Source organism: Balaenoptera borealis (genome assembly GCF_965194805.1).
Source record: "Balaenoptera borealis genome assembly, chromosome: 11".
NCBI classification, from domain to species: Eukaryota; Metazoa; Chordata; class Mammalia; order Artiodactyla; family Balaenopteridae; genus Balaenoptera; species Balaenoptera borealis.
Window position 1 is genome coordinate 43,081,565 of NC_138868.1, and position 24,153 is coordinate 43,105,717.

The 24,153-nt window shown below is 34.6% G+C and overlaps 1 protein-coding gene across 20 annotated transcripts in view; it reads right to left on the minus strand.

Moving 5' to 3' along the window:
• Nucleotides 1-24,153, minus strand: part of FAR1 (fatty acyl-CoA reductase 1) — a 118,917-nt gene that overhangs the window by 52,220 nt on the left and 42,544 nt on the right. For all 20 annotated transcript variants that reach the window (XM_082341518.1, XM_082341516.1, XM_082341528.1 and 17 more), the window contains 8 exons: nucleotides 21,620-21,795; nucleotides 14,610-14,789; nucleotides 11,709-11,886; nucleotides 10,615-10,659; nucleotides 10,374-10,492; nucleotides 9,377-9,444; nucleotides 7,709-7,880; nucleotides 479-608 (listed from right to left, as the gene is read on the minus strand). In XM_082341518.1, the coding sequence (XP_082197644.1) occupies nucleotides 479-608; nucleotides 7,709-7,880; nucleotides 9,377-9,444; nucleotides 10,374-10,492; nucleotides 10,615-10,659; nucleotides 11,709-11,886; nucleotides 14,610-14,789; nucleotides 21,620-21,795 (1,068 nt within the window). The remainder of the gene's footprint in view (nucleotides 1-478; nucleotides 609-7,708; nucleotides 7,881-9,376; nucleotides 9,445-10,373; nucleotides 10,493-10,614; nucleotides 10,660-11,708; nucleotides 11,887-14,609; nucleotides 14,790-21,619; nucleotides 21,796-24,153) is intronic.

The window sequence follows — 24,153 nt, forward strand, 5'->3', positions numbered from 1 at the left end:
ACTTTGTTAAGTATGCATGTTCAAATATCTAAGGTAACCTTAAAAAGAGAATACAGAGTTTTAGTTTCAAATTAACAAAGAGCAAAATGTGGAATGGCAAAAAGTAAAAGAGTATACAAAAACAATTTCTGAGAGAAGGTTTTCCTTAAAACTTAAAGAAAACAGAGTGTTTGGGGGGAAAATGCATAAAGAAGTCAAAATTCTCTTTGAATCTGTCATTAAAGAGAAAAAGAGAATCAACATGTCAATCATGCTTTGAAAATACCTCTGCTACTCTCATACTTACATTATAAATTCTAGGATAAAGCAACTTTATCACCACCAATTATGACTGAAGCTTTAATGGGAGACTATAAATAGATCAACTTTCTTATTGTATAATAGTTGGGGAAAATACTCAATTATTTCTCGGGTTGCTAATTAGCATACTCTAATTAGTATGCTACTTGTTTTCTAATATAAAACAGAAAATACTTGCCTTTTTATCTTCCGGGTTTAGTTGATTCATTAACATATTGACATTGTCAGTATTCCAAACCCAAGAATTACTTGTGAAATATTCAAGAAACACCATAGCTTTGTGAAGACGAGTTATTGTCTTCATCATCCTGTATTATAAGAAAAATTGAGATTCATAATTTGCATAGATAGGGAAAAATCTCATCACCACCCAGGGTACCAGTTTCTATTCTGAGACATTAACAATAAAATTGTAACACATAATTCAATAAGTGTACCAAACCACCAGGAAATAAGAATATTTCTGCATCTTAGAAGAACATTTTATAAATCCAAAATGAATTTAATACAGCAGCAGTAAGTTTAAGCAGCAGTAATTGAATTTAAGCAGCAGTAAATGAATTTAATACTGCCTAAAGAGAGTTCTGCTGATATATGAAATTAATTTTCAAAGGAAATACAATACTTCAAGGTCAAATTTTCTACATACAATACTAAGCAAATAAATGGATTCAATTAGTATTCCTTTCCTTTTTGTTCCTTAAGCCACATTTTAGTTCAGCTGCATTTTACTAAGATTATCTGTGAATTCATAACATACTGTTCCATTATAATCTCAACTCTTCAGCATCATGGAAGCAAAGTATACAGAAATATTCATTTGCCATTTAGTCAACTCTCTCTATATATTTTAAATAACTTTCTCTTGAACACTAACGGGTACCGTGATTGTCTGGACGTGCCATGAAATCAATGACTCATGTTGACAGCTTTCTGAAATAGATATTCAAGAGATTCACTCACCTTCCCAAGTCCCCAATATCCATCCTTATGGAAATAAGGGAGTTCGATACTTTTTTTGTTTCTTTTTAGAAGGGTGAAGGGCTTTAATCTCTAAATTTGTCATTTTATATATCATGGCTCACTATAAGTCATTGATATCATAACATTAACCAGAAAAGCAACATCTATACAATAATAATTACCTATGCTAAGTAGAGAAACGGAAGAAAGAACTTTTTGAAACAAAACACACACCAAAAATTCCTAACCTCTGGTAAACAGAAAAATTACGTGTGAAGTAATGCTTAAAAAGAATTCTATTTATAGTCCCACAGTAAGGATTAGCATTATATGCAGTTTAGAAGTCCCAAAATTAGAGGCTTCAGAAATGGGGGAAATAGGAGAAAATTAGAACATTAGAAATGGGGGGGAAATCAAAACAGTAACATTAGCTAAGAAATTCTGATGACATATTCAATACATTTAGAAAGAAACCCTAAATCCAGAATACTGAAAGAAAATGAGGCAACATGGACTATGTTAAGAAAAACTGTACTTCATGCAAGGAAGCAATTCCAAAATAAAACCTCCATTAAGCACAAAAAGAATTATTTAGCATCAAAGGCTAAATTTGGACAGGAATAGTTCAAATAGATAGAAAGCACTTGAAGGGAAAAAAAACAAGACATGCTGCTTTTAGAAAAGAGATTAGGCAATTTTTTTCTAAAAAACAACATAAAGATTTAACAGATTTGTAATTAATACCCACTATCACAGCCAGTATAGTACACTTGAATCACACATATACACATATTTGGTTAATGTGATTTTCCAACATACATCTTACTAAAAAGTTTTTCTTTCTTCCTAACTCCTTTTTCACTGACAATTCTCACCTAGTCTTATTTGCAGATTCATTCAAGTGACAGAATTACCCTAAAACCAATCACTGATTCAGCCATAATTACAATAAAAAATTGGAGGGAGAGAAGGAAATTTGAAAGGTCATATATGTGTGAAGTTCACAGAATACTTATCAAGCAATAAAACTCTGGATTGAATACTATGGGGGATAAAAAGAAACTTAAAACTTGGCACCACCAATCTTTGGTTAAACATGCTGTAAGAGCAGATGCCTGGGACTACACTGCCATGTATGTTCTGAATATTTATTCTTTATTACAGCAACCTGTAAAAACTAATCACAATCTTTTAGAGGAGGGCAAGATCTTAATGGTCATCTAGTCCAGGGTTTCTCAACCTCCGCACTGCAGACATTTTAGGGCAGATAATGCCTTGTGGTAGGGGCTGTCCTGTGCACTGTAAGATGCTCGGCAGCATCCCTGGTCTCTACCCACTAGATGCTAGTAGCACCCATCCCCCAGTTGTGATAACGAAAATCATCTCCAAAAATTGTCCGATGTCCCTTGAGGGAGGCAAAATTGTCCTCCACTGAGAATCACAAAGATAAAAAAATATCAGATTCAGAGAAGTTAAGCTGGAGAAAGTTAAGCTAAATAATCAAAAAAAACAAGACAATGGAAACATTTTTTTTAAATACCATTTTAAGAGTGATGAAATATCTACTACATTTCAAGAGCTAGAGTAAATAATTTATACTGCTTCTACATGTGATAATATCATGCATCCTAGTCCCCAGTGACTATTAACCAGGAATCCATATGATGTGTATACTTTTTAAATTATGTCAAGATATACAGTAAGTCAGATTTTTATCTAGCTGGTACTCAGAATAATGTAAATGAGTAAACTGGACACCACGAATGACATGACTGACATTAGTTTAATGCAGAAGTAGGCATTATATTAAGGCCCCAATATAAGGTATAGAGGCCAGTACCTTGCTCAGTAAATATCTGAACAAATTAAATAATATAAATTACATATTTATATTTGTAAATATGTAATTTATATTATATATAAATATAATCTATTTATATTTAACATTTATAATATTGCCTAAATAAAAAACCTTTATGTCTCTTGTTGCTTTTACAGTATAGGTTCCCAAAGCATTCCTGCTTTGATACTTAGGAAGCCTTGTACAGGACAAACCTCAGGTAAGAAGATTCTTTATTTGATGTTTCCTATTTGTAGCAAATTTTAATTTCCAAAGGTGGCTGCAAATATTATCTCCCATCTTACATGTTCACCTTAATTATCGCCCCATTAAGAGGCGAAGGTAACTTATACAAAAAGAATGAGGTGGAAGTGACACTGTGTGACTTCCATGGGGAGGTAAGAAAAAGTGATGTAGCTTTCTGCCTTGCTCACTGGAATACTCACCCTTGAAGCCTTCAGAGGTCATGTATGCTGTCCAACTCTCCCTGAGGCTGCCAGGCTGTGAGGAAGCCCAAATTAGTCCATGTGTAGAGACCACATTGAGAGGCTCTGAGACTATATGAAGAGAGAAAGATGCCTGGCCACCCAGCTGCTCTGTACCCTTTCTCTCCTTTACCACTCCTACAGTGTACCTGCTCCAGCCCCTATGACTGCAACCACTTAAAAGATCCTGAGAAAAAACCACCCCAACAAAGGCTTCTAGAATTTCTGACCCACAGAAATCATGAGCAATAAATGAAATGATTACTGTTTTAAGATACTAAGTTTGATGTCAATTAGATCTCAATTTTTTAAGAAAAGAAAGATACTAAATTTGAAAGATTTGCTATGCAGCACAAATAATGGGAACTGAAAGATTTGTTATGCAGCACAAATAATGGGAACAGATATCAGTACTGGGAGTGAGGGACTGCTATAATAAAAATCTAAAACATGCAGTACTGACTTTAGGATTAGGGGGCAGACAGAAACTGGAAGGCCCTTGAAACCACTGGTAAAACCTGGAAGGACCAAGAATGTTAGTGGAAAAAATAAAAGGGCTCTAAGGAAACTGTTGGTGAGAGTTTCAAGATAAGTGAGGAAAATAATGTTGGAAGTTAAAAGAACAAAACTGTCACCCGTGGTCACATGGAAAATAGAAAATGTATCTAATAAACTCGATGATCTAGCTAAGATGTCCTCAAAGAGGACAAAGATGATCTTTAAAAAATGAACTATCTGTTTGGGTGCAATTTGGAAGGAATGTAAAATTCCAGCCAGGAATTCTTTAAGAAACATCTTCTGGGGATAGATCAAATCCAGAATGTAAACATAAGATTCTTTGTTAGGACCTCAGAAAGATTTAAGGTAGTATACTTCATAGAACCTTTCAGACAAACAAGTTTCACTCTAGATGTTAAAGACATGTCTTACATAAGCACTATTGTTTAAGAGGCAGGATGTAAGAGTCTAAGGATCTAAGATCCAAGGGTGCTATCCCACAGCAACCTCATAAGGAACCCAAGATAGAGAAAGGTATGTCTCAAAAAGATATGTGGACTTTCGTCTAACGGAGTGGATTGTTTTAAAATAGATACATGGGAAACCCACACAGTTTTAAAAGGAATCCTATGAGTTTACACTTAAAAGGAAAGAGACAGTACCAAATGAAAAGAGGCCTATGGATCAAGGGCCAGCAAACCAGAGCTTAGGGGCGAAATCCACCTGTTTTGTAAATAAAGTCTGACTGGAACACAGTCATGCTTATTCATTTACATATTGCCTAAGGCTGAAGAATTGAGTAGTTACGAGGTGGAAGCTACATTTAACAGCAGAGTTAAGTAGTTACAACAGAATCCATATGGCTCACAAAGACTAAAATATTTACTATATGGCCCTTTACAGAAAGTTTGCCAATCCCTGCCCTGAAGAGTCCCAACTTTTTACAGGCAGGAAGTAGTGTACGAAGGCTATTTAGTTGCAAACACAGGCCATTTTTTATGGGAAAAGAAGGATGACTCAGAGGGGAGAGCCAAAAGCCTCAGAAAACCACCAGAGAGTGGGAATGAGCCCTAACTAAGAAACCATCAAACGGGACCCTGCTGGAATGCAGAACTGTTATGGACCAGTGATTGCTGCGTGCCTCTCTTTTTCTCTCTTTCGAACAAGACTGTCTAAAGTATTTCCTATGCTTGTCTCACTATTATATGTTGGGTGGACGGGCAGCAGGTAACCTGTCACTTTAGTTCACAGGTTTTCAGATTAATACTTGAGGAACTATACCTGAAAAAACACTCCTAAAGAGCTTCATCCACAATTTACCAGATTTCGCTGACCACACTGGCTTCAAGCTGATGTCAGAGACGTTTTGGGGGGAAAAGGTAAGAGTATTTTCCATGCGGGAGGAATATGAATTGTTTGCATCAGAAGCCTGACTATAGCAGACTGCACTTTCCAAAAATGGCTGCAACAATACCTTTCATCTCACCCGTTCATTTACAAGATGATCTTGACTATTCTCTATATCCCTTCTTCTTCAATCTTGGAGGATCTGTGACTCGCCTGTGACTAAAAGAATGAGGTGGAAGTAGTGCTGCATGATTTCCTTAGGTAGGTCAGAAAATGCACATAGCTTCCACCTTGCCTGCTGAAGCACTTTTCCTTGAAGCCTTCAGTTGCCATGTACGTAGTCCAATTCCCCTAAGGTTACCACTGGTCCTTGCAAAAAGACTCTATGAAGAGATCCTGACACAATATGAAGAGACAGTGATACCAGCTGTTCCACTGCACGCCCCCCTTTCAGCTCCATCTGACCACAATCACATGAAAGACCTCTAAGACAAAGTTGCCCAGTGGATTCCTTCCTGAATTCCAGATCCTGAAAGAAATAAAATGACTACTGCTGTTTTAAGCCACTAAGTTTGAGATGATTTGTTATGTAGCAACATCTACTATAAATTATTTAATAAACTTTGGCTCTTCATTCATTTTTTAAGCTTACTAAGCCCCACTTTCTGTGTAAGGCACTGTGATGTATTTAACTTATTTTACTTTTTTGACCTAGTTTTGATTGTTCTGCTCTAATTTGCAACAACTTTATTAATATCAAGACGGCATCACTGCCATCACTCACAAATTTACATCTGCTTTTTAGCCACGAAAGAATGTTGCCAATGACAAATACTGCACTTTGCAGATCATTCTAGGAAAACTTGAAGATAGTTTTAATATATTTTGGATCTTCCTTCCACTGAGTATTTCTTTACCTATTCTAAAGTTGTTCAACACCTCTCTTGTATTTCAATATTTAACATACAGGGTTAGAAACATAATGGACAACTGAATCCACAGAAAATTCCCTACATGTAACTCAGATCCTGATACACTATAACTGGAAGATACCTCACTTTTATTTTTTTAAGTTGATGGAAGTTCTGGAATCAGCATCTTCTTTACACAAAAATACTCAAATCCTGAACTCTCTCATCAAAGGCTCCACTATAATGCCAATGTAGTTAAAAAAATAAATATTTTTATAGTACATTTCACTATAATTGTGGTAAAGACAGTAGGATTACTTATTTAAGTTTGTGGGGTTTCAATAAAAAAGAAAAGAAAGAAAGGCCATAACAACTATAATAGAAAGTTTTCCATTTGTTAACTTTTGTTTTAAATTCTCAACCTGAAAAATTAGTCAGAAACGGTAATTACCATATTATAAGCTGAATAGGAAGCTGAGATAGCTCAAGCAGTTAATATTCTAGAAGCATCCTAGGTTTTTTCATATAAAACTGCACAATCCACTTAAAGCAAAACATTTAACCCTTAATCCCCTATAAAACTCACCTCCAAGTTTTTAACGGGGAGAGAAGGGCTCAATTTCAGCTTATAATAACAATGACAACCTTGACGCTGGACATTTCCTATATTATGGGATTCTGGAGGATCAATGGCCCAATAAGATGAGATCCACAGTTAGTCTCCCCAAATATCCTTAATTTCTAAGAAATGTCCTAGCATCCTGACTGTGATTGTGATTAATCAGGTTAGTAATTCTAAAGGTAAAGCTCATGCTAGCGACTTTTTGTCTCTCCAGCAAGCTTCCACCACCTTACCAATACATAGTGTATTTACTGCTATTCTTCTTACCACGGTTTCTGACCTGTCAACCTGAGTGCAAGATCGAGCAATAATGCAGGTACTGTATGTCTGACACCCTTCCAATAATGAAGCAATAAGTTGTTGGAATACAACTTAATATTGGGGCGCCTGAATACTTGGTTTAAAGGATTCATCTTGAAGGAATGATTTAGATAATATCCTGTAGGAAAAATAAGCGTCAAAGCATTTTGAATGTTATTCGTCATTCAGAAAAAATACCTGAAGTTAGACCTAGAATTCAGCACATGACAATAATTTATCATCCAAACTTTAGAACAGAGTGAATTATAACACCACCTTTGCTTTTCTGACAAATTCTTAAATTCAAGAGTCTTCTCATTCACAAAAGGCCATTAAGCCTTATCATAAGCATAAACAAATACAGAGTTAATATGCATTTTAGAGTAAGCATGGGTTGCTTAACAGTCAGAGGAACAGATAAGACAGAGCTAGTCACCATTACCTTGGGCTTCTTCCAGTCATCCTGAGGTAGATATCATACAGGAATGCTGGGGCCTTATGGCTTACAGCAATCCAGTAATGATATAAAAGGTGATTGGAGGTTAGATTTACATTGGGCCGTCTGAAGGCCTGTTCGAGAGGATTCCTCTTGAAAGTGGAAATTACATGGTATTCTGAGGAAGAAAAGTTGTGTAACAGCTTTGATAATAACCATGTAATGAAGTTTTGAAAAAAAAAAAGAAAAACACATGTTTTTACAAAGCAAAATATTTTACCAAAGATGTAAGAGTTTGCTCATTTAAAAAACAAACTTTTCTATTTTCTATAGTAGCTAAGAGAATATGGGTATTAGACTGCTGAACTCAAATGGTTTTAGAACTGCCACTATTTATGAATTTTTATTAGATGAATGAATTTTTGCTAAAATTCACTCTTAAAAATCCTTTTAATGTTTTACTTATATCAGTTTACAATGTCACTTTCTATATTTCATCTCTCACGATAGCTTCTTTCTTTCTGTTCCTCTTTCCAGATTCTTATTACTGTACTTACTTAAAAAAGAAAAGGGAAATCATCATCCTTTGCTTGTGAATAAGTTGCTCAAATTAACATATATCAACAAGCTTAAAACAACCCCAAATTAAGTTCTGTTGTAATTTATTTAGGTTATGCAATATCAAAATAATCTATTATCATGTATGTTAATACTTCAATGGAAATGTATACTGGAATATTCACTAAAATAAAGCTCAACTTGATTTTTGCTAAACTTCATAACACAATGAAAGACTACAAAAAACCTAACTCATTAAAGTGTTTTAAAATTCTTAAAAGAATACAAATAATTATCATAAAATTAAAAGCACCCTAGATTTTTTTTTCTTATATGCTCTAATAGTCAATCTTTCAATTGAAATAAAAATGCCATAAAAAACCCTAGGATGAAAGACAAAGATTTACTTCAAAATCAAATCCCTCCACAAGGGTAACAAAAATTGTTCAATTAGAGGTAAAATAAGACCTAGTACTAAATCAACACTGTAAATACATTTTACTTTAAATTTGAAAACATAAACCAACAACTTAAAAATGATTCAATTTAAGTAGGCCTTTAAGTTATACTATTCCTATTCTAAAACAAGTAACATAGCATACACACTACCTGCTATGAATCTGTGAATTTAAACAGATTAATAAATGTAATAGAAAATATTCTGGCAACATGTATTCTACTTGCTAATTCCTTCAGTTATTACTCTTAGGACAACTAGCTATCTCCTACAACATACCAACTCTTGTAGTTGGAAGTGATACTGCCTGTGAACAGGGAACATCAGGATTGAGAGTACCCACGAGGGAGGAAAAAAGCATTATTTCCATACCACGAGTATTTATCGGCGTTGCTGCAGATGGCAGCAGAGAAATAGTAAGGGTCAGACGAGGGTGGGATGAGGAGGGAATATACAGCAGGATATTTTAAAATTTATGAAACATTATTAAAGACCAAAAGGCAGTACTAGTAGATGTTCTAACATGGCAATTAAAATAAGAATAAATTGGTAACTGGTGGCTCTAATGCCTCATGGGTTATTCTAACATAAAAACTCAGTGAACATTTTAAGTTCTTTAAAATTTATTCTAACATTCAAAAACACAGGTAAAATCATACCAACTTCACCCCAGTGGAAAGGATTAGTGCTGCCTGTTGTACAATTATACACCATGATGTTTCTTGGTCTGCAAAGACAAAGATCAAAGCAATGAAACATAAAAAGAGGCTAAACTTAACCAATCTAAATCTTACATGATACTTAAGTAGGAAGAAATGAGGATGATGGGTGCCTTTTCTACAGTGAATATTTAAAATATTATCTTTAAAGGATTAATTTTTGTGTCTGAACGACAATTTACACTACCCTTTTTCCCTATCCTACCAAAAAATTATTTATAAAAAATAATATAGACTTCATATTTTCTTCTTTGTATCAGCAGGAGTGTCTGTTTTTCATGCGAGGAAAAAGAACAACAAACAACCTCAGCTCTTCCTATCTCCTTCCCATTTTCAGAGGCTCTAGCTGAAAAAAATTATGAATTGAGTTCCCTTTCACCAGAAACAATATATTCATATAATCATATCCCTCCTTTTTAAGATATAAAATACTGACTTCAAAAATAAGGGCAGTTTATTATTTAGAAAAAAAGTTATTGAGAAGCTTAGGTGTTTAGGTTTAGGTGTTACTTGTAAATGCTACTACTCCCTTTTAAAAGGAGGCCCATGAGTTGATTAAAGTGCTCTAGTGTGCATGTTTGATATATGTAAGCCATTCTCTGTGAATTTTAGCTCTTTATATATGCCAAGTTTATACCAAGTTCTAGTTTGGATTAAAAAAAAAAATCATGTTTTGTGTTATTTTTTTTTTAATTTCTAATGACCTTGTCCATCCTGTGGGTAGTACACAAGAATTTATGTTAATTCTTAATAAATGCTGATGGAACCACTTCATCGCCTACTTAAACCAACTCTTGCAGTTGAAAGTGATAATGCCTATATAATATTGGTATGGGTTAATAAAACTGATAAATATCAGTTATGAGGGATTATTTAACATTAGTTTTCCCATCTCAGTTACTATATATTTAACAAGCGACATTGTCATCTCATATACCTATTAACTCCGGAATACCAGGCTGCCGCAAGACTCATGTTGACAACTACATCTACAGGAACAAGATCTGCAAGGGCATTGTTGGAGGCACGCATTGTTCGAAGAATTCCTTTCCCTGCCTTTGTTGAAATTAAAAACAACACCTTAAGAAATATAAGCCAAAGCACATATACACAATATACAGATACACAGAAAACAGAAAAAAGCACAGAATAGTCAATAAAACAAAAGGCTTACTTACCGCAATAAAGAGACCACTTGGTCCATTAAAGTTATCAATCCATCCCTAATACCAAAAATTAAAAAAAGGGAGGGAGCTTAGAAATATTATGAAACTAGAGATTTATCATTTGAAATCTACAACTCCACATATATACTTGGTAGTTTTCTTCTAAAAACTAAAAAACAGACTAGATTCAGGCCAGAATATTTCTCCCCATCTTAAATAGAAGCAGTCTTCCTCTGAGATTGCAAATGACTAAGTAAAATCGTTTTCAAAGGGCTACCTACTCTTCCATTAACTCTCTGCAAAGAGAATTTTTAAAAAAGGAGTTTATATCTGTCAAATATTTTAGCTAAATGGTGACTGTTTAAGTTTGATTTTGTGCTATTTACTAAGGCAGTAGCCTGAGATTGAGGGAAATGGTAAATCCTCCTCAAAATTACTGAATAAAACAGAAGAAAACAGAAGAATGCCAAAGCAACAGAAGAGATACTATCATTTACTACCATTACAGAGACCTAAGTTTTTCCTAAATCAATTTATCTCTTGTTTTCTCTTATTTCAGGGATTCACAAATACCGTAATGCCTTGCTTTTCTACAGCAGATCACAGAAATCTCTTATCTTCCTTAGCTTGTAATCTATACAGGGAGGAGTCAACCTCTTGAAAGGCCTGCCTCTTTTTGGTACTAAAAAGCAAATGAAATAAAATAAGATCTGAATATTCTCATCTCTATTTCCTTCACCTCTGCAAGGGAAACTAATCTGCAAATAATTTTAAAAGCCAACAAATGTTGACGTGTCAGAGTCCAATCCCTCATCAATCATGAAGAAAACTCATGGTCTCCTTTGACTCCAGACAACACCATAGCCTTCGATTTAATTTTCAATTAACATTTTAAAAACTGATCTGCATATCTATACATACAGTATTACATTAGAAATAAAAGTACCAATAAGAGTGTCTCTTTCTACAAACGGAACCAACTTTGCCATAGTAAGCCATGTTCAGTAAACAAAACCTGCTCATAAAAAATTGCCAACTCTTTTTGTACAGAATTATGCCTTAAAATTCCCAATTCCAATTATTTACAAAGATTTCTAACAACTTACTGGAAAAGGTTCTTTCCAACTGGCACCAACAATTGATGGCCTTACAATCGCCACATTTAGCTTTGCTCCTTCTTGTTGTACAACATATTCTGCCAATGCTTTTGTGTATATGTATGTATTAGGTCTGTCTCCTATCAATTTTGGTGTGATATCATTTACTAGGCCATCATCCATCCACCTGGTAAACAAAGAAATTGCATGCAAAAATATTTTCGGATGTTTTACTATAAAATGAAAAACCACTTTGCATATTTCAAACATATCTGTTGCTCTGACTCAAGTGATTTGACAACAACTTTTACTAAAAAAATGGAAATTAGCTTTACTTTCATTAAATATCAACCAGAACTCCATATCTCTTATATCCAGTTTCTATATCCACAAAGGTCTGAAAAACAAGAGTTCTTTCATAAATCATATGGTAGGTAGCAAAAGTGAATCAGAACTGATTTATGGTCTTTTTTTTTTTTTTTTAAATCATTTAGTTGTAAGTATTCATATACTTCATATGTGTTTGATGAGGGGTGCTACCCCGAATCCAGCTGAAGTTATTTCATATTATACAATACATAGATTATATTTCCTTTCTAAAGTCTAAATAAATTCCAAAATACATCTGGCCCCAAGGGTTTCAGATTAGGAATTATAGATTTGTATATAATCACCATAACAGCATAACACGTAAATTATATACATTTTAAATGAACATACATTTACAATCAACATAAAAGGTCTAATAATCTAAATATTTAAGGTGAAGCACTAAAAATTGTTATGCTCTCACTAGCAACACTAACAAATACTGGGGTAAATGATAAAAATAAATTCAACCACGTTATAAAAATTCAATTAGCAACCTACTATGAAGTCACAAAATTCTTCCAATTCTCTCAGTGTCTCTGAAGAAAAGTTCTACTATGATAATCTGTAAGAGGAGGGTGATACGCTAGGTGATCTCTATAGTCTTTTCCAGTCTAAATTTCTAATTCCAATACATTATGTACTTGTTTTCAGATAGTTTTTCTTCCTGTCTATAATACAATGCATACTTGTATGCATACTAAGTATTCTATCAGTGCACAAATGATACCCATACCAACTGATAAGGATGCATAAAATGGAGACTATCAAGATAAACTTTCTTCTGTATGTGGAAGTACTTTTTGCGTGTAGAAGGAAAAGAACACTAACAAAATTGAAGGGAGGTTGCTACTCAACTTAGGAAAAATTCCATAGTGGAGATGAACTTTGAAAAATGGAAGAGAGAGTTGCTATATTAAAAAAAAACAAAACTGGCTAAACCGAGGAAAGACTTTAGAGTCAGTAAGCCTCATCACTGGAGTGAGTTTACAGAGCCAATCTATGAGTTATCCTAAAATTATCTGTTGGCCAGTTGGTCACATTTCTTTGTAAGCGAAGAAAGGAAATAATAGAACTAGAAGGTTATAGGCTCTTTCTCAGCAACTTCGATGTCTGGATATACAAACTGCTAATAAGAGGAAAAAGTAAAAAGATTTATTAACTTCCACACCCAGCTTTTCCCAGAGATATTAAACACTTCTGCCTACTGACCTGAGGAAAATGAGGTAGATATTTGGGACCATCTAAGAAACGAATTAGAGAACAGAAACCAGGGAATTACCATAAGAATGTCTCAGTAAGCTCCCATACTTATTAGTTTTCTTACAAATCTGTCCACTTCCTCATATTTCCAGGAAAGCCTTAAAGAAATGGACTTATGTGTTTATTTTAGAAGAAAACTTGGAGAAGGAGCTATCAACATTCTGTAGCACCCTTGGGAAGAAAAGAATTCGACTGAGAAAACAGGGGATGGTAACTGAAGAGCTGAACGTGAATAGGATTCCTTGGAAGAAAAGAGACCTAAGAGCAAACAGAATAAAGGAGGAAAAAGCTCACAGGAATATTATATGAGGATTAACAAATATGTGAAGATACGGATACTGGAATTTCCTATAATTATCGTCTATAAAAGAAAAGACCCTTTATTTATTCTTGCTCTGATCCTGTTTGTTTGTTTCACTCAATGAGAAAGTACAGGCTGAAGCAAATGAAATCTTGGCCATGCCTATTTGTATCCATCAAATGCAAACATTTCTCAAGTAATCATTGATGACAGGATCCTAGTCCTCAGAAAGATGATAAACAACAACACTAGGAGTATCAATTAAAGGACCATGACTCCTCCGATTCCCTAATAATTCAAGGCCCCTCTGTAGATATACAGTTGACACTTGAAAAACATGGGGTCGGGGCATTGACCCCTGCGCAGTCAAAAATCCACATATAACTCTACAGTCAGCCCTCTGTATCATGGTTCTGCATCAAAAGATTCAACCAACTGCAGATTGTGTAGTGCTAGAGTACTTATTTATTGAAAAAAACCTGCATATAAGTGAACCCACATAGTTCAAACCCATGTTGTTCAAGGGTCAACTGTACTCTATTGGGCAAAATTAAAGGATAATCTTTTAATAAACTAGAACTTGCTATTGAATAGGCAGTCATTAGTCTCCACGGATATCAGGCACTTCTTAGCGGCTAAGATTGATTCCTTGGAAAATGGAGACTCTAATACCATGGATGAGTTGTTCAGAGGCTTTCCAACCATCACACCTGGTCAAAACTGAAAGCTCTACACTGACTTTACACATTGACTTTACGGAGAGTCATTTAGGTACAAATCTTTACAATAAAAAGAACATAGTAGATACATAATAATTTGTTGAATAAGGAAGACATAAATGTATACATAAGTGTGGGTGGAGATTTAGAGAGAAAGAGAGAGAAACTAAAACAGACCAAGAGATACATGTAAATAGATAAACTTGGATCCAAAGTTTGGGGTCAAAGCTAATGTATATAAATTTCAAACAAACGTACTCTAAAGAATCAATCAGCTTCTTGGGATCCACAGGGGGTGGATAGACTACTTCATCAATATGCTTTCGATTGCAGTAGGCATATGCCGTTGATACATGCATGAACACTTCCAGATTCTTCATCTGTTGTGCAAGTAGAATAAGCTGTCGTGTAGCAATCACATTTAACTGAACAGCATCTCTGTAAAAGAAAAAGTGACAATAAAAAATTGGGAAGCTGTGTCATTTTTTCACCTGTTAAAAAAATCTTATTTCCATTTTAGAGCATCAGAGACAGAAAGGGACAAAGAGTTTTTTGTTTCTTTACAACTGATCCCTTAGCTCAGATTTTGTGTGTTATTTCAACATGAAGTACAACCATTCTACCAGTTCTGTTTACAATTCTTCTGATTATAAAATAAACTTCATATTAGGATTGTAAAAATAAAAGCACAAATTAAAATTCTTAAATTACCCAGAAATAGACACAGATAATTTCAGTCTTTGGCTTTTGTGCATACATTTTTGAAGTCATCTTAGACTTCTTTTGCCTCTTGATTTTTGAAAGCATACTGTTTTATGAAATGGCTATACCACCAGGAGAAGTAAGAATCATTAAGTAATTTTAAAATGCTATGGTAGAGTCATCAATAAAGGTAAAACAGTCAAAGAAAACTCAAAAACATTAAATTATATTAATATATAATCAGGTAAAAGTATGTTTACTTCTCTCTTTGTAGCAATTAACCCAAACACCTTTTTAAGACTACCTTACAAAATTCAAAGGGGTGTTATAATACATTTGTTACAAGAGGCAAATGCAAGACCCCAAGATGATCTATATATTCCCTTCTTGAAATTTATTTGAGGTAAATAATTTCACAAATGCAAAAGTATATATGCAGAAAAATAATCGATGAACCATCATCTAGTAATAGCAAAAGCCTAGAGAGCCCAAATATTCACTATGAAATGGTTTAATAAAGTAGGTATCTTATCACAATGAAAGAATACAGCCATTAAAATAATTGACAACTATAAAAACATGGAAAATCTGTGTGAATAATATTTTTTAAATATATAGATTATGAAGTGAAACAGGATTAAAAACAAGACTCTGGAATAAGACCTGGGTTCAAATCCTGGTTTAGCCTGCCTATCAGCTAGGATTAGGTGACCTTGTAAAGTCATTCAAGCACTCAGGCCTCAATTTCTTCATCTGTAAAGGAGAATATGTAATGGAGACTAACTACTAAGATTTGTATAAAGTTAAATTAAACAAAATAGCTTGCAAGTATTCATCAGTATTATTCTTAACATAGTCCCAAAATAAGCATTCAATAAATATTACTTAAGGGGTGGATCGTTTTTGCTTTCTATTATACTTTTGTTTATAACTTACTTGAGGGGAAAAAAAGTTGAAATACCCAAAACCAGTAATACTGTGAAAAAACTGGCAAAGTAATACACTGTTGGTGACACTATAAACTGATACAACTGATCTGAAAGAGACTAGGACAAAGTACCAGGAATTATAGAAATGACAGAGTTATTAATCTAGTTAACCCACTGAAATTAACTGAGAGGAAAAACTTGTTCTAACCGTAATTTTTCAAACAGAAAGAAATTAAGATTCCTTAAATTTGTTTTTTGGGTTTTTTGGTTGTGTTTTTGCTTTTGTTTTTTTATTGAAGTATACTTGATTTACAACGTTGTGTTAGCTTCTGGTGTACAGCAAAGTGATTCAGTTATACATATATATTCTTCTTCATATTCTTTTCCATTATGGTTTATTACAGGATATTAAATATAGTTCCCGGTGTATACATTAGGACTTTGTTGTTTATCCATTCTATCTATAATAGTTTGCATCTTCTAGTCCCTAACTCCCAATCCAACCCTCCCCCGCCCCTACCCCTTGGCAACCACAAGTCTGTTCTCTATGTCTGTGAGTCAGTTTGTTTTGTAGATAAGTTCATTTGTGTCATATTTTAGATTCTGCATATAAGTGATATCATATGGTATTTGTCTTTCTCTTTCTGACTTACTTCATGTAATATGATAATCTCTAGGTCCATCCATGTAGTTGCAAATGGCGTTATTTCATTCTTTTTCGTGGTTGAGTAATATTTCAGTGTGTGTGTGTGTACACACACACACACACCCCACATCTTCTCTAGCCATTCATCTGCTGATGGACATTTAGGTTGTTTCCATGTCTTGGCTATTGTAAACAGTGCTGCTATGAACACAGGGTTGCATATATCTTTTTGAATTATAGTTTTGTCCAGATATATGTGCCCAGGAGTGGGATTGCTGGACCATATGGCAACTCTATTTTTAGTTTTTTGAGGAACCTGCATACTGTTCTCCATAGAAATTGGCTGCACCAATTTACATTCCCACCAACAGTGTAGGAGGGTTCCCTTTTCTCCACACCCTCAGAAAAATTCCCTATATTTGCTATACTAAGTGAACATGACATAAATTACAGTATAGTAACATGATGTAATATCATCACATCATGAAAATTATAACTATGAAAAAGTTAGAAATATGGAAATTGTTTCAATAAGTAAAACTACAAATTCTATGTTTACATTTTATGGAAAACAACATATTTTCAAAGAGAGACCACAAGAAAATTTTTTTAAAAAATAAAAATAGTTTTGAGTACTTTCCGAAATTCTTACATTTTCAGTATTTAAGAAGGAAAAAATCCAACTGTTCTTTTAAAAGGTCAGGATATGTCACAGATAGAATCTGGTCTACTTGACTGTAAAGTAGTTATTTGATGCGTATCACATTTGCAAAACAGTGGGAATGGGAGGGTACTGTTTTGGAAAAGGTATACAGAGAATATCCTGTTACAGGTTTCTGAGGACAGAACAACAAGTTCTGGGTCACTAGGAATAAGAAATAGTTCATGAGAGGAAAAACTCTTGGGACTTATTTTTTCTTTTAATTTAATATTATCTGAGAACCTATGAAAACATACTGAAAGGAAAAAAAATTTTTTAATGGACTAATTGGGTTGGGGTCTTAAAAACATGAGTGTATCTTTTTCCTTCCTTATCTCAACTGAGGGAGGAAAATCTGTTCAAATAGATATCCAGCAAAAAAGACGTTTCACAGAGAGGATACTGTCCACTAGACTATAAGGCAATGTGCCATTTTCTTTTGCATTTGCAAAACAATAGTGGTAGGGAGAGTGATGTTTTGGGAGCAGAACACAAAGGATATTTTGTTACAGGTTCCTGAGGATGGTGACAGAATTTCTGGGTCACTGAAAATAAGGAATAACTTGAGAGAGGAAGCACTCCTGAGCTTTGCCTACTCACCTCTTCCCATCCATCCGCACCTGACAGCGCAAACCTGAAGGCATTTTGTGCCCATGTAAATAACTCTTAGGATCTCTGCCAGGCTAGTATCCTCACTCTGTTTCACTACCATCCAATTTGTACACCTTGAACTTTAGGCTGAGACCCTGACATGTTAGATCTGAAAGCATTTAGTAGTACCAAACAAAAATAAAGTTCTCACTATGTTTTGGTTATGGGGATTCAACGCATCTTATATAACACTGGCTTTTGCGGGGGAGAGCAAAAATGAACAAATCTTTGTAATTATGGTCCATCACTAACGTAGACACAGAAACCACTTTAATAAAGGAAAAAACTCAACTTGAACTGCCAATAAATTTTCTTATTCACCTGTCTTCTATTGACATATTGGGTTGTTCAAAATCTATGCTGATAACACTTACAAGACCTTAAACCAGAGATCATGCATTGCTTGACAGCCACCTGTGAGCTTATTTAAAATGCAGATTGCTGGACCTCATCTTCAGACACTTTTTAATGTGTCTTAAATCACATCTTATATAAGTTCCCCAGGCCATTCTGATCTCTCCCTCATCACTCCCTTCCCCACCTCTGAGAAAATACTACCTACATGAGATCTCATCACTATATTGCTGCTGATTTTATTTTAACTTAATGAAGATATAGAAACAGATGTCTATTAAGGGGACAATTAATCAATCAGGGTAGGGGACCCAGTCATTTGTAATTTAAATCACACCCTAGGCTCTTATTAAAAATGAGGATTCCCTATGACATAGTATGAGTGTGTTTCATGTTTGGTAATTGCAATCATTGTTGCTTTTGTTGTGGTCATCCATGTACAATGCTTGGTGTCAGTCGATTTATCTCTTGTAAAAATAAAATACAGTGTGTGTGTGTGAAAAAAAAAAAAAAAAAAAATGAGGATTCCTGGGTATTATCTCAAAAGTAGAGGGTCTGAATTTGGCAAATACAGTCCAAGATTATGCATTTTTAACCCATTTTCCAGTAATCCTTAAGATTCATAATACATTCTAAAGTTTGAGAATCCATGCCCTTAGGCTCAACAGTTTTCTTGATCTTTTCTAAATCATCGATCTTTACTTCCACTCCTTTCTGAACACCTACTCTCATGTTCATACCCTGGGCCCTCTCACCCAAAATTGCTCTATCTCTAAAATCTCATACTATGAATTTTCCCCAGACCACACTATCTGTCCTCCCATTTCTGCCCTTAAGCCTGTTTTCTGTCCTCATCATGGTCTCTAGTCTCCTGACACTTCTTTACTCTCAAGTCCAATGGCCCTGTTCTACCTTCACTTTCCTTACTAAGAGATACCATACCTATGGTCAATTATTTAAGTAACTCCCTTTATTATCCTCAATATCACCCTCTCCTCATCTTTTGTCAGTATTTCTTTATAATTCCTAATCTTGATATCCATTTTTTCCCACTTCAAGATTTATAGACCACCATATCTGAAAATAAATGAGCTCTGCCACCTCTCAACTCTCACAACACTTTAATGTATGCTCTTCAGTAACTCTACATTTTCTATCCTATTTTATGGTTATTTAAGTATATTCCATCTCCTCTAATAGACAATATGGACTTTGCAAATAGGATCTGTGTACAATTTATTTTGATTTCCCCCAAAATACAGAGTATAATGTTGGGAGTAAAACCTGGATTTTCTTGTCCTGGCAGTAAAGGCTCTGAACCATTTTTTATTTGTGGGCTAACTTAAAAACTGGTTATAAAGAATAATTGTTCTGTAAGTAGTTATTATATGTCAACCTACAGTATTTTAGAATGTTGTAGTATCACCACTTAGACATCAATATCCATTAAAATTGCTCCACAGAAGACAATAATTTCAATTAATGACTAGGATTAGGTCAGTAAATATGCATGCCCTGACAAGGAAGAGAAGAACAATAAATTTTCTTGTTCACCTGTCTACCTCCTTCCACTATGGTATCTCTAGTGAAAGAAGAAAGAATAATAATAAAAAGATTTCCCTTTTGTTAATCGTAACCTTGCTTACCCTGAGGGGAAGACAAAGAGGAGAGAACATTCCCCAAAAGTATTACACTTTGGTCCTCCTCCTAAGGTTACTTGGATGAGTTTCACCCTAATGAATGTTGCCTGTTTGCAAAACAATTTCCCCTTTAAAAGCATGTGATTTTCCCTTTGAGGACTATACCATAATTATCAAGTATCTATATACCTTTTTCCTTGAAAACAGTTTCATAAGGCTATGTGAACTCTTTCTTTTGGTTATGAAAGAAATGAAAGCTAGAACTACAGGGAAAAATACCAGTTAGATGGACTATTTCATATTAAAAACCTACCTGTAATCACACTATCCAAATATAATAACTGGCTGATATTAAAAGATATGTATATAAATACACATCTATGTACACACATATTTTATGAAAATGAGATTATACTATAGTTCTAATAAGATTCTTTTGTCACTTTTGAATCCTGAACACATAATTGCTGCATAAAAAGAACTAAAATGTAAATAAATTATTACCACCAGATAATAAAGGATAAAGTCAAGATTAGAACTAAGGTATGTAATTCCAAAGCTCACGCCCTCTCCATTATACAGTGCTGCCTCAGCTTCCTCAAGTATAAAATGGATTTGACCACTATATTACATTGGGTAACATTAAGCATGGAATGAAATAATGAGCGAGAAAACACCCTGAAACTATAAAGCATTGTTAGAGGAATCTAAGGGACTATTATAGTATCCTCACCTGCAATATAGGCAAAACTCACTGTAATGCTTTGGCACTGAACTGTCATGTTATACAATGTCGATTAAGGTTTATACTTCTATACATAGACAATATGGGGGATAATCTCAAAATCCTTTACAATCAGAATTGAACTTAAAAACATTTTAAGAAGCCCTTCAAGCAATTATGAAACCTAAAGAAGTGTGCACCATTTTAATTGCTATAAGACCATACAATTAGATTAACATTATAAAACTGTATATAACATCAAAAAATGCTCTGAATTAAGCACCATTATTTGAAATGCATATTTGTTAGATTTTTAAAAACATAGTGACCACTTAAAATGTTATTTTTTTCTTGAAATAGGGCATCTTGAAGGAAGTCCAAACCGTTTTTAAAGTAAACTTATATCCAATGTACCCTGCCCTTAACACTGATACCAAAGTTTTAAAACAAAAACAAAGTATGACTTCAATGTATAAGCCATTTCATCTTACTCTGCAAAACCTGAGCCTAACTTTTTAAAATTTTCAGATGAATATGTGTGAAGTAGACAAAGCTGCTGGGGTATACACTTCTGAAAGAATGGAGGGCAGAGGAAATAAACACTATTAGTTGTTAAGACTAATACTCCTACCCAAGGTAAACTTCTCTTTCTTCTACTCCACACTTCCCATCTCTTGCCTCCTCCCTGCCCCATATATAAATTCATGGCAACTTCTTCTAATAAACATATACTAGCTATCCGATGTTTTTAAACTGTTGAGAAAGAAAATTCTTTTAATGCTCTGTAGGACACGGAATGCTACAATTAACAGAGAGCAAACATTTTCAAAACACTTTCAAATGACTTGACTAAAAAGTAGAATTCAAATTAGATCTTTTAACTATGCCACAGTTCAAATATCATATAAGTACCTTTACTTACCTCAAATTTTCATTAAACCTTACTGTAGCTGCACAGTGGAATATAATATTGGTAGACTCTATGATGATCTCTTTATCTTCTTCACTAAGAGCCAGTTTAGGTTGGGTGAGTTCACTGTTGACTGCTATAATTTTCTCCCTAAAATCTGGATTTTCATCTCTCAATCTGTCAAAAAGCTATCAAAGGGGAAAAACATTTTAGGGCAGTATTTTTCAATTTTCTAAAACCCATCATCACCACCTTTTCCTCCCCCAAGGATCACTATTTTTTAAATTTCAACTATGTGAATCCTAAGGTTGCTTAAATTGCTATCATTCTGTATGAAAAACACTCTATGGGGTCCACATTATTATCCCCATTTTATAGATGAGGAATCTGAGACACAGAGAGGTTAAGTAACTTGCCAAAGGACACAGGGCTGGTAGCTTGCAGAATTAAATTTTAACTGTCCATGCTTTTGTTGATTAGATTATATTATCTCTCAGAATAGACATAAGCAGTACAGACATCAGAACAATGTTTAAAATGATCATTCAGGGACTTCCTGGTGGCGCAGTGGTTAAGAATCCGCCTGCCAATGCAGGGCACACGGGTTCGATCCCTGGTCTGGGAAGATCCCACATGCTGCGGAGCAACTAAGCCTGTGCATCACAACCACTGAGCCTGTACTCTAGAGTCCGCGAGCCACAACTACTGAGCCCACGCACCACAACTATTGAAGCCTGCGCACCTAGAGGCCATGCTCCGCAACAAGAAAAGCCACCGCAATGAGAAGTCCGTGCACCTCAATGAAGAGTAGCCCCCGCTCTCCACAACTAGAGAAAGCCTGCATGCAGCAACAAAGACCCAACTCAGACAAAAATAAATAAATTACATTTTAAAATAAATAAATAAAAATAAAATGATCATTCAGATTTCTAAAATCCAAACCTTAATTTATCACTTCATTTCATTTTGGTTTTAGTCTCTTTTAGTAGATTAAAATACCATTAATCATACTCTACCTAAAATCTTAGAAAAATTTTAAAGGGAAAAACAAAGTATGTTAAAGGAAAAAAAAGTTGGTAAGCAAATGTGAATATGAAGCTGGATAAACTTGAGATATACATATAGGATTCTAACTTGAAAATAGAAAATTTAATATTCCTTAAGTATACTCAAAGGAATAAATTTAACTAGAGAATCAGATCCCAAAATGGTTACAGTATAAAGGTACATTCAATTGTGAGTCAAATTTAATTTTTTATCCCAGATTTTATAGAGGAACACTGATGTCACCTCCAGATCACTGTTCTATTACACCCTGACTCTCCACTCCATTGAAAGTCCATATTTGTAGTTTAAGCAGAGATTCTGAAATCTGGGGAAAAAAGTCTATAAAACATATATGGTACTCACTTTCACCTTCCCAGGTGACTTTTAGTAAGTAACAGTCTTCCCCTCCACCACTGCTAGCTAGTGACTTCAATATTATTGTTTTCTTATGTTAATTAATAAAATATTTACTAAGCATTTCAGATGAACTAAGTACCTTCTAGACACTGAGAAAACAAGAATTATGACCTTTGCCTCAAGCTATTTAGAGTCTAATAGGAAAAATTAGACAAGTAAACAGACAGTTAAAATATAATGTTATAAGTAATAAAATAGGGATAATATAAGTGTTATGAGACTGTACAGGAGCAACATCTAGTCCTGCTAGTTGGGAAGGACCTGAGATTATAAAGTAGAAGAATAGTGTTGCAGGTAGAGAAAGTAGCATGTATAACCACCTAGAAGTAATAGAGCACTAATGTTTGGGAAATATAAAAAACTCAGTAAGACTTGGCCAATGACTGGACGAGGGATAAGGAATATAAACTCCACGTGGACAGGGACTAGGGTCTATTTTGCTCAGAACAAAGGCCCCAGATAACAGAGTGCCTGGCAAGACAGTGACATGATAAACATCTGTTAAGTGAATAAATTCATTAGGTGGAAAACACTGGGAGAGAAAGAAGTGCAGCTATGGAGATACGAGTTCAGTTTTGTGAACGTCGAGTGTAAAGTGTCAATGAGAACACCCCAGAAGACTGGTCTAGTAGAGATAACTGGCTCTGTGGGTCCTGAGTTCAGGGAAGAAAGAGCCAGACTACTGATATAGATTTTATTAACCACACAGGTAGCCCTGGGAGAATATCACCCAGGTAGCAGCAGTGATGAGCTCCCAAGGTCCAGACTATATGAAGCTTTTTCCAAGGCTAATTTAAAATACAACCTTTCACCTCACATAAAACAGAAGGTGCTGAGTAATTACCTAACTGGACCTAGCAGGAAGAGATCAAGGCCAAGGACAGAATTCTGAAGAATATTTAAGGGGTTAGCAGAGAAAAGGAGCCTGAAAATGACCAGAAAAGTACTTTTAACACACTGAATTCAGACTTTTTCATTCTCCCAGACTGCCAATGACCTTTAATTCCCCTTCATATCAGATACCTCCACCACTACCATCAATACGTGATCACGCTGTTTTACAAGTTACATCTCAAATGTGA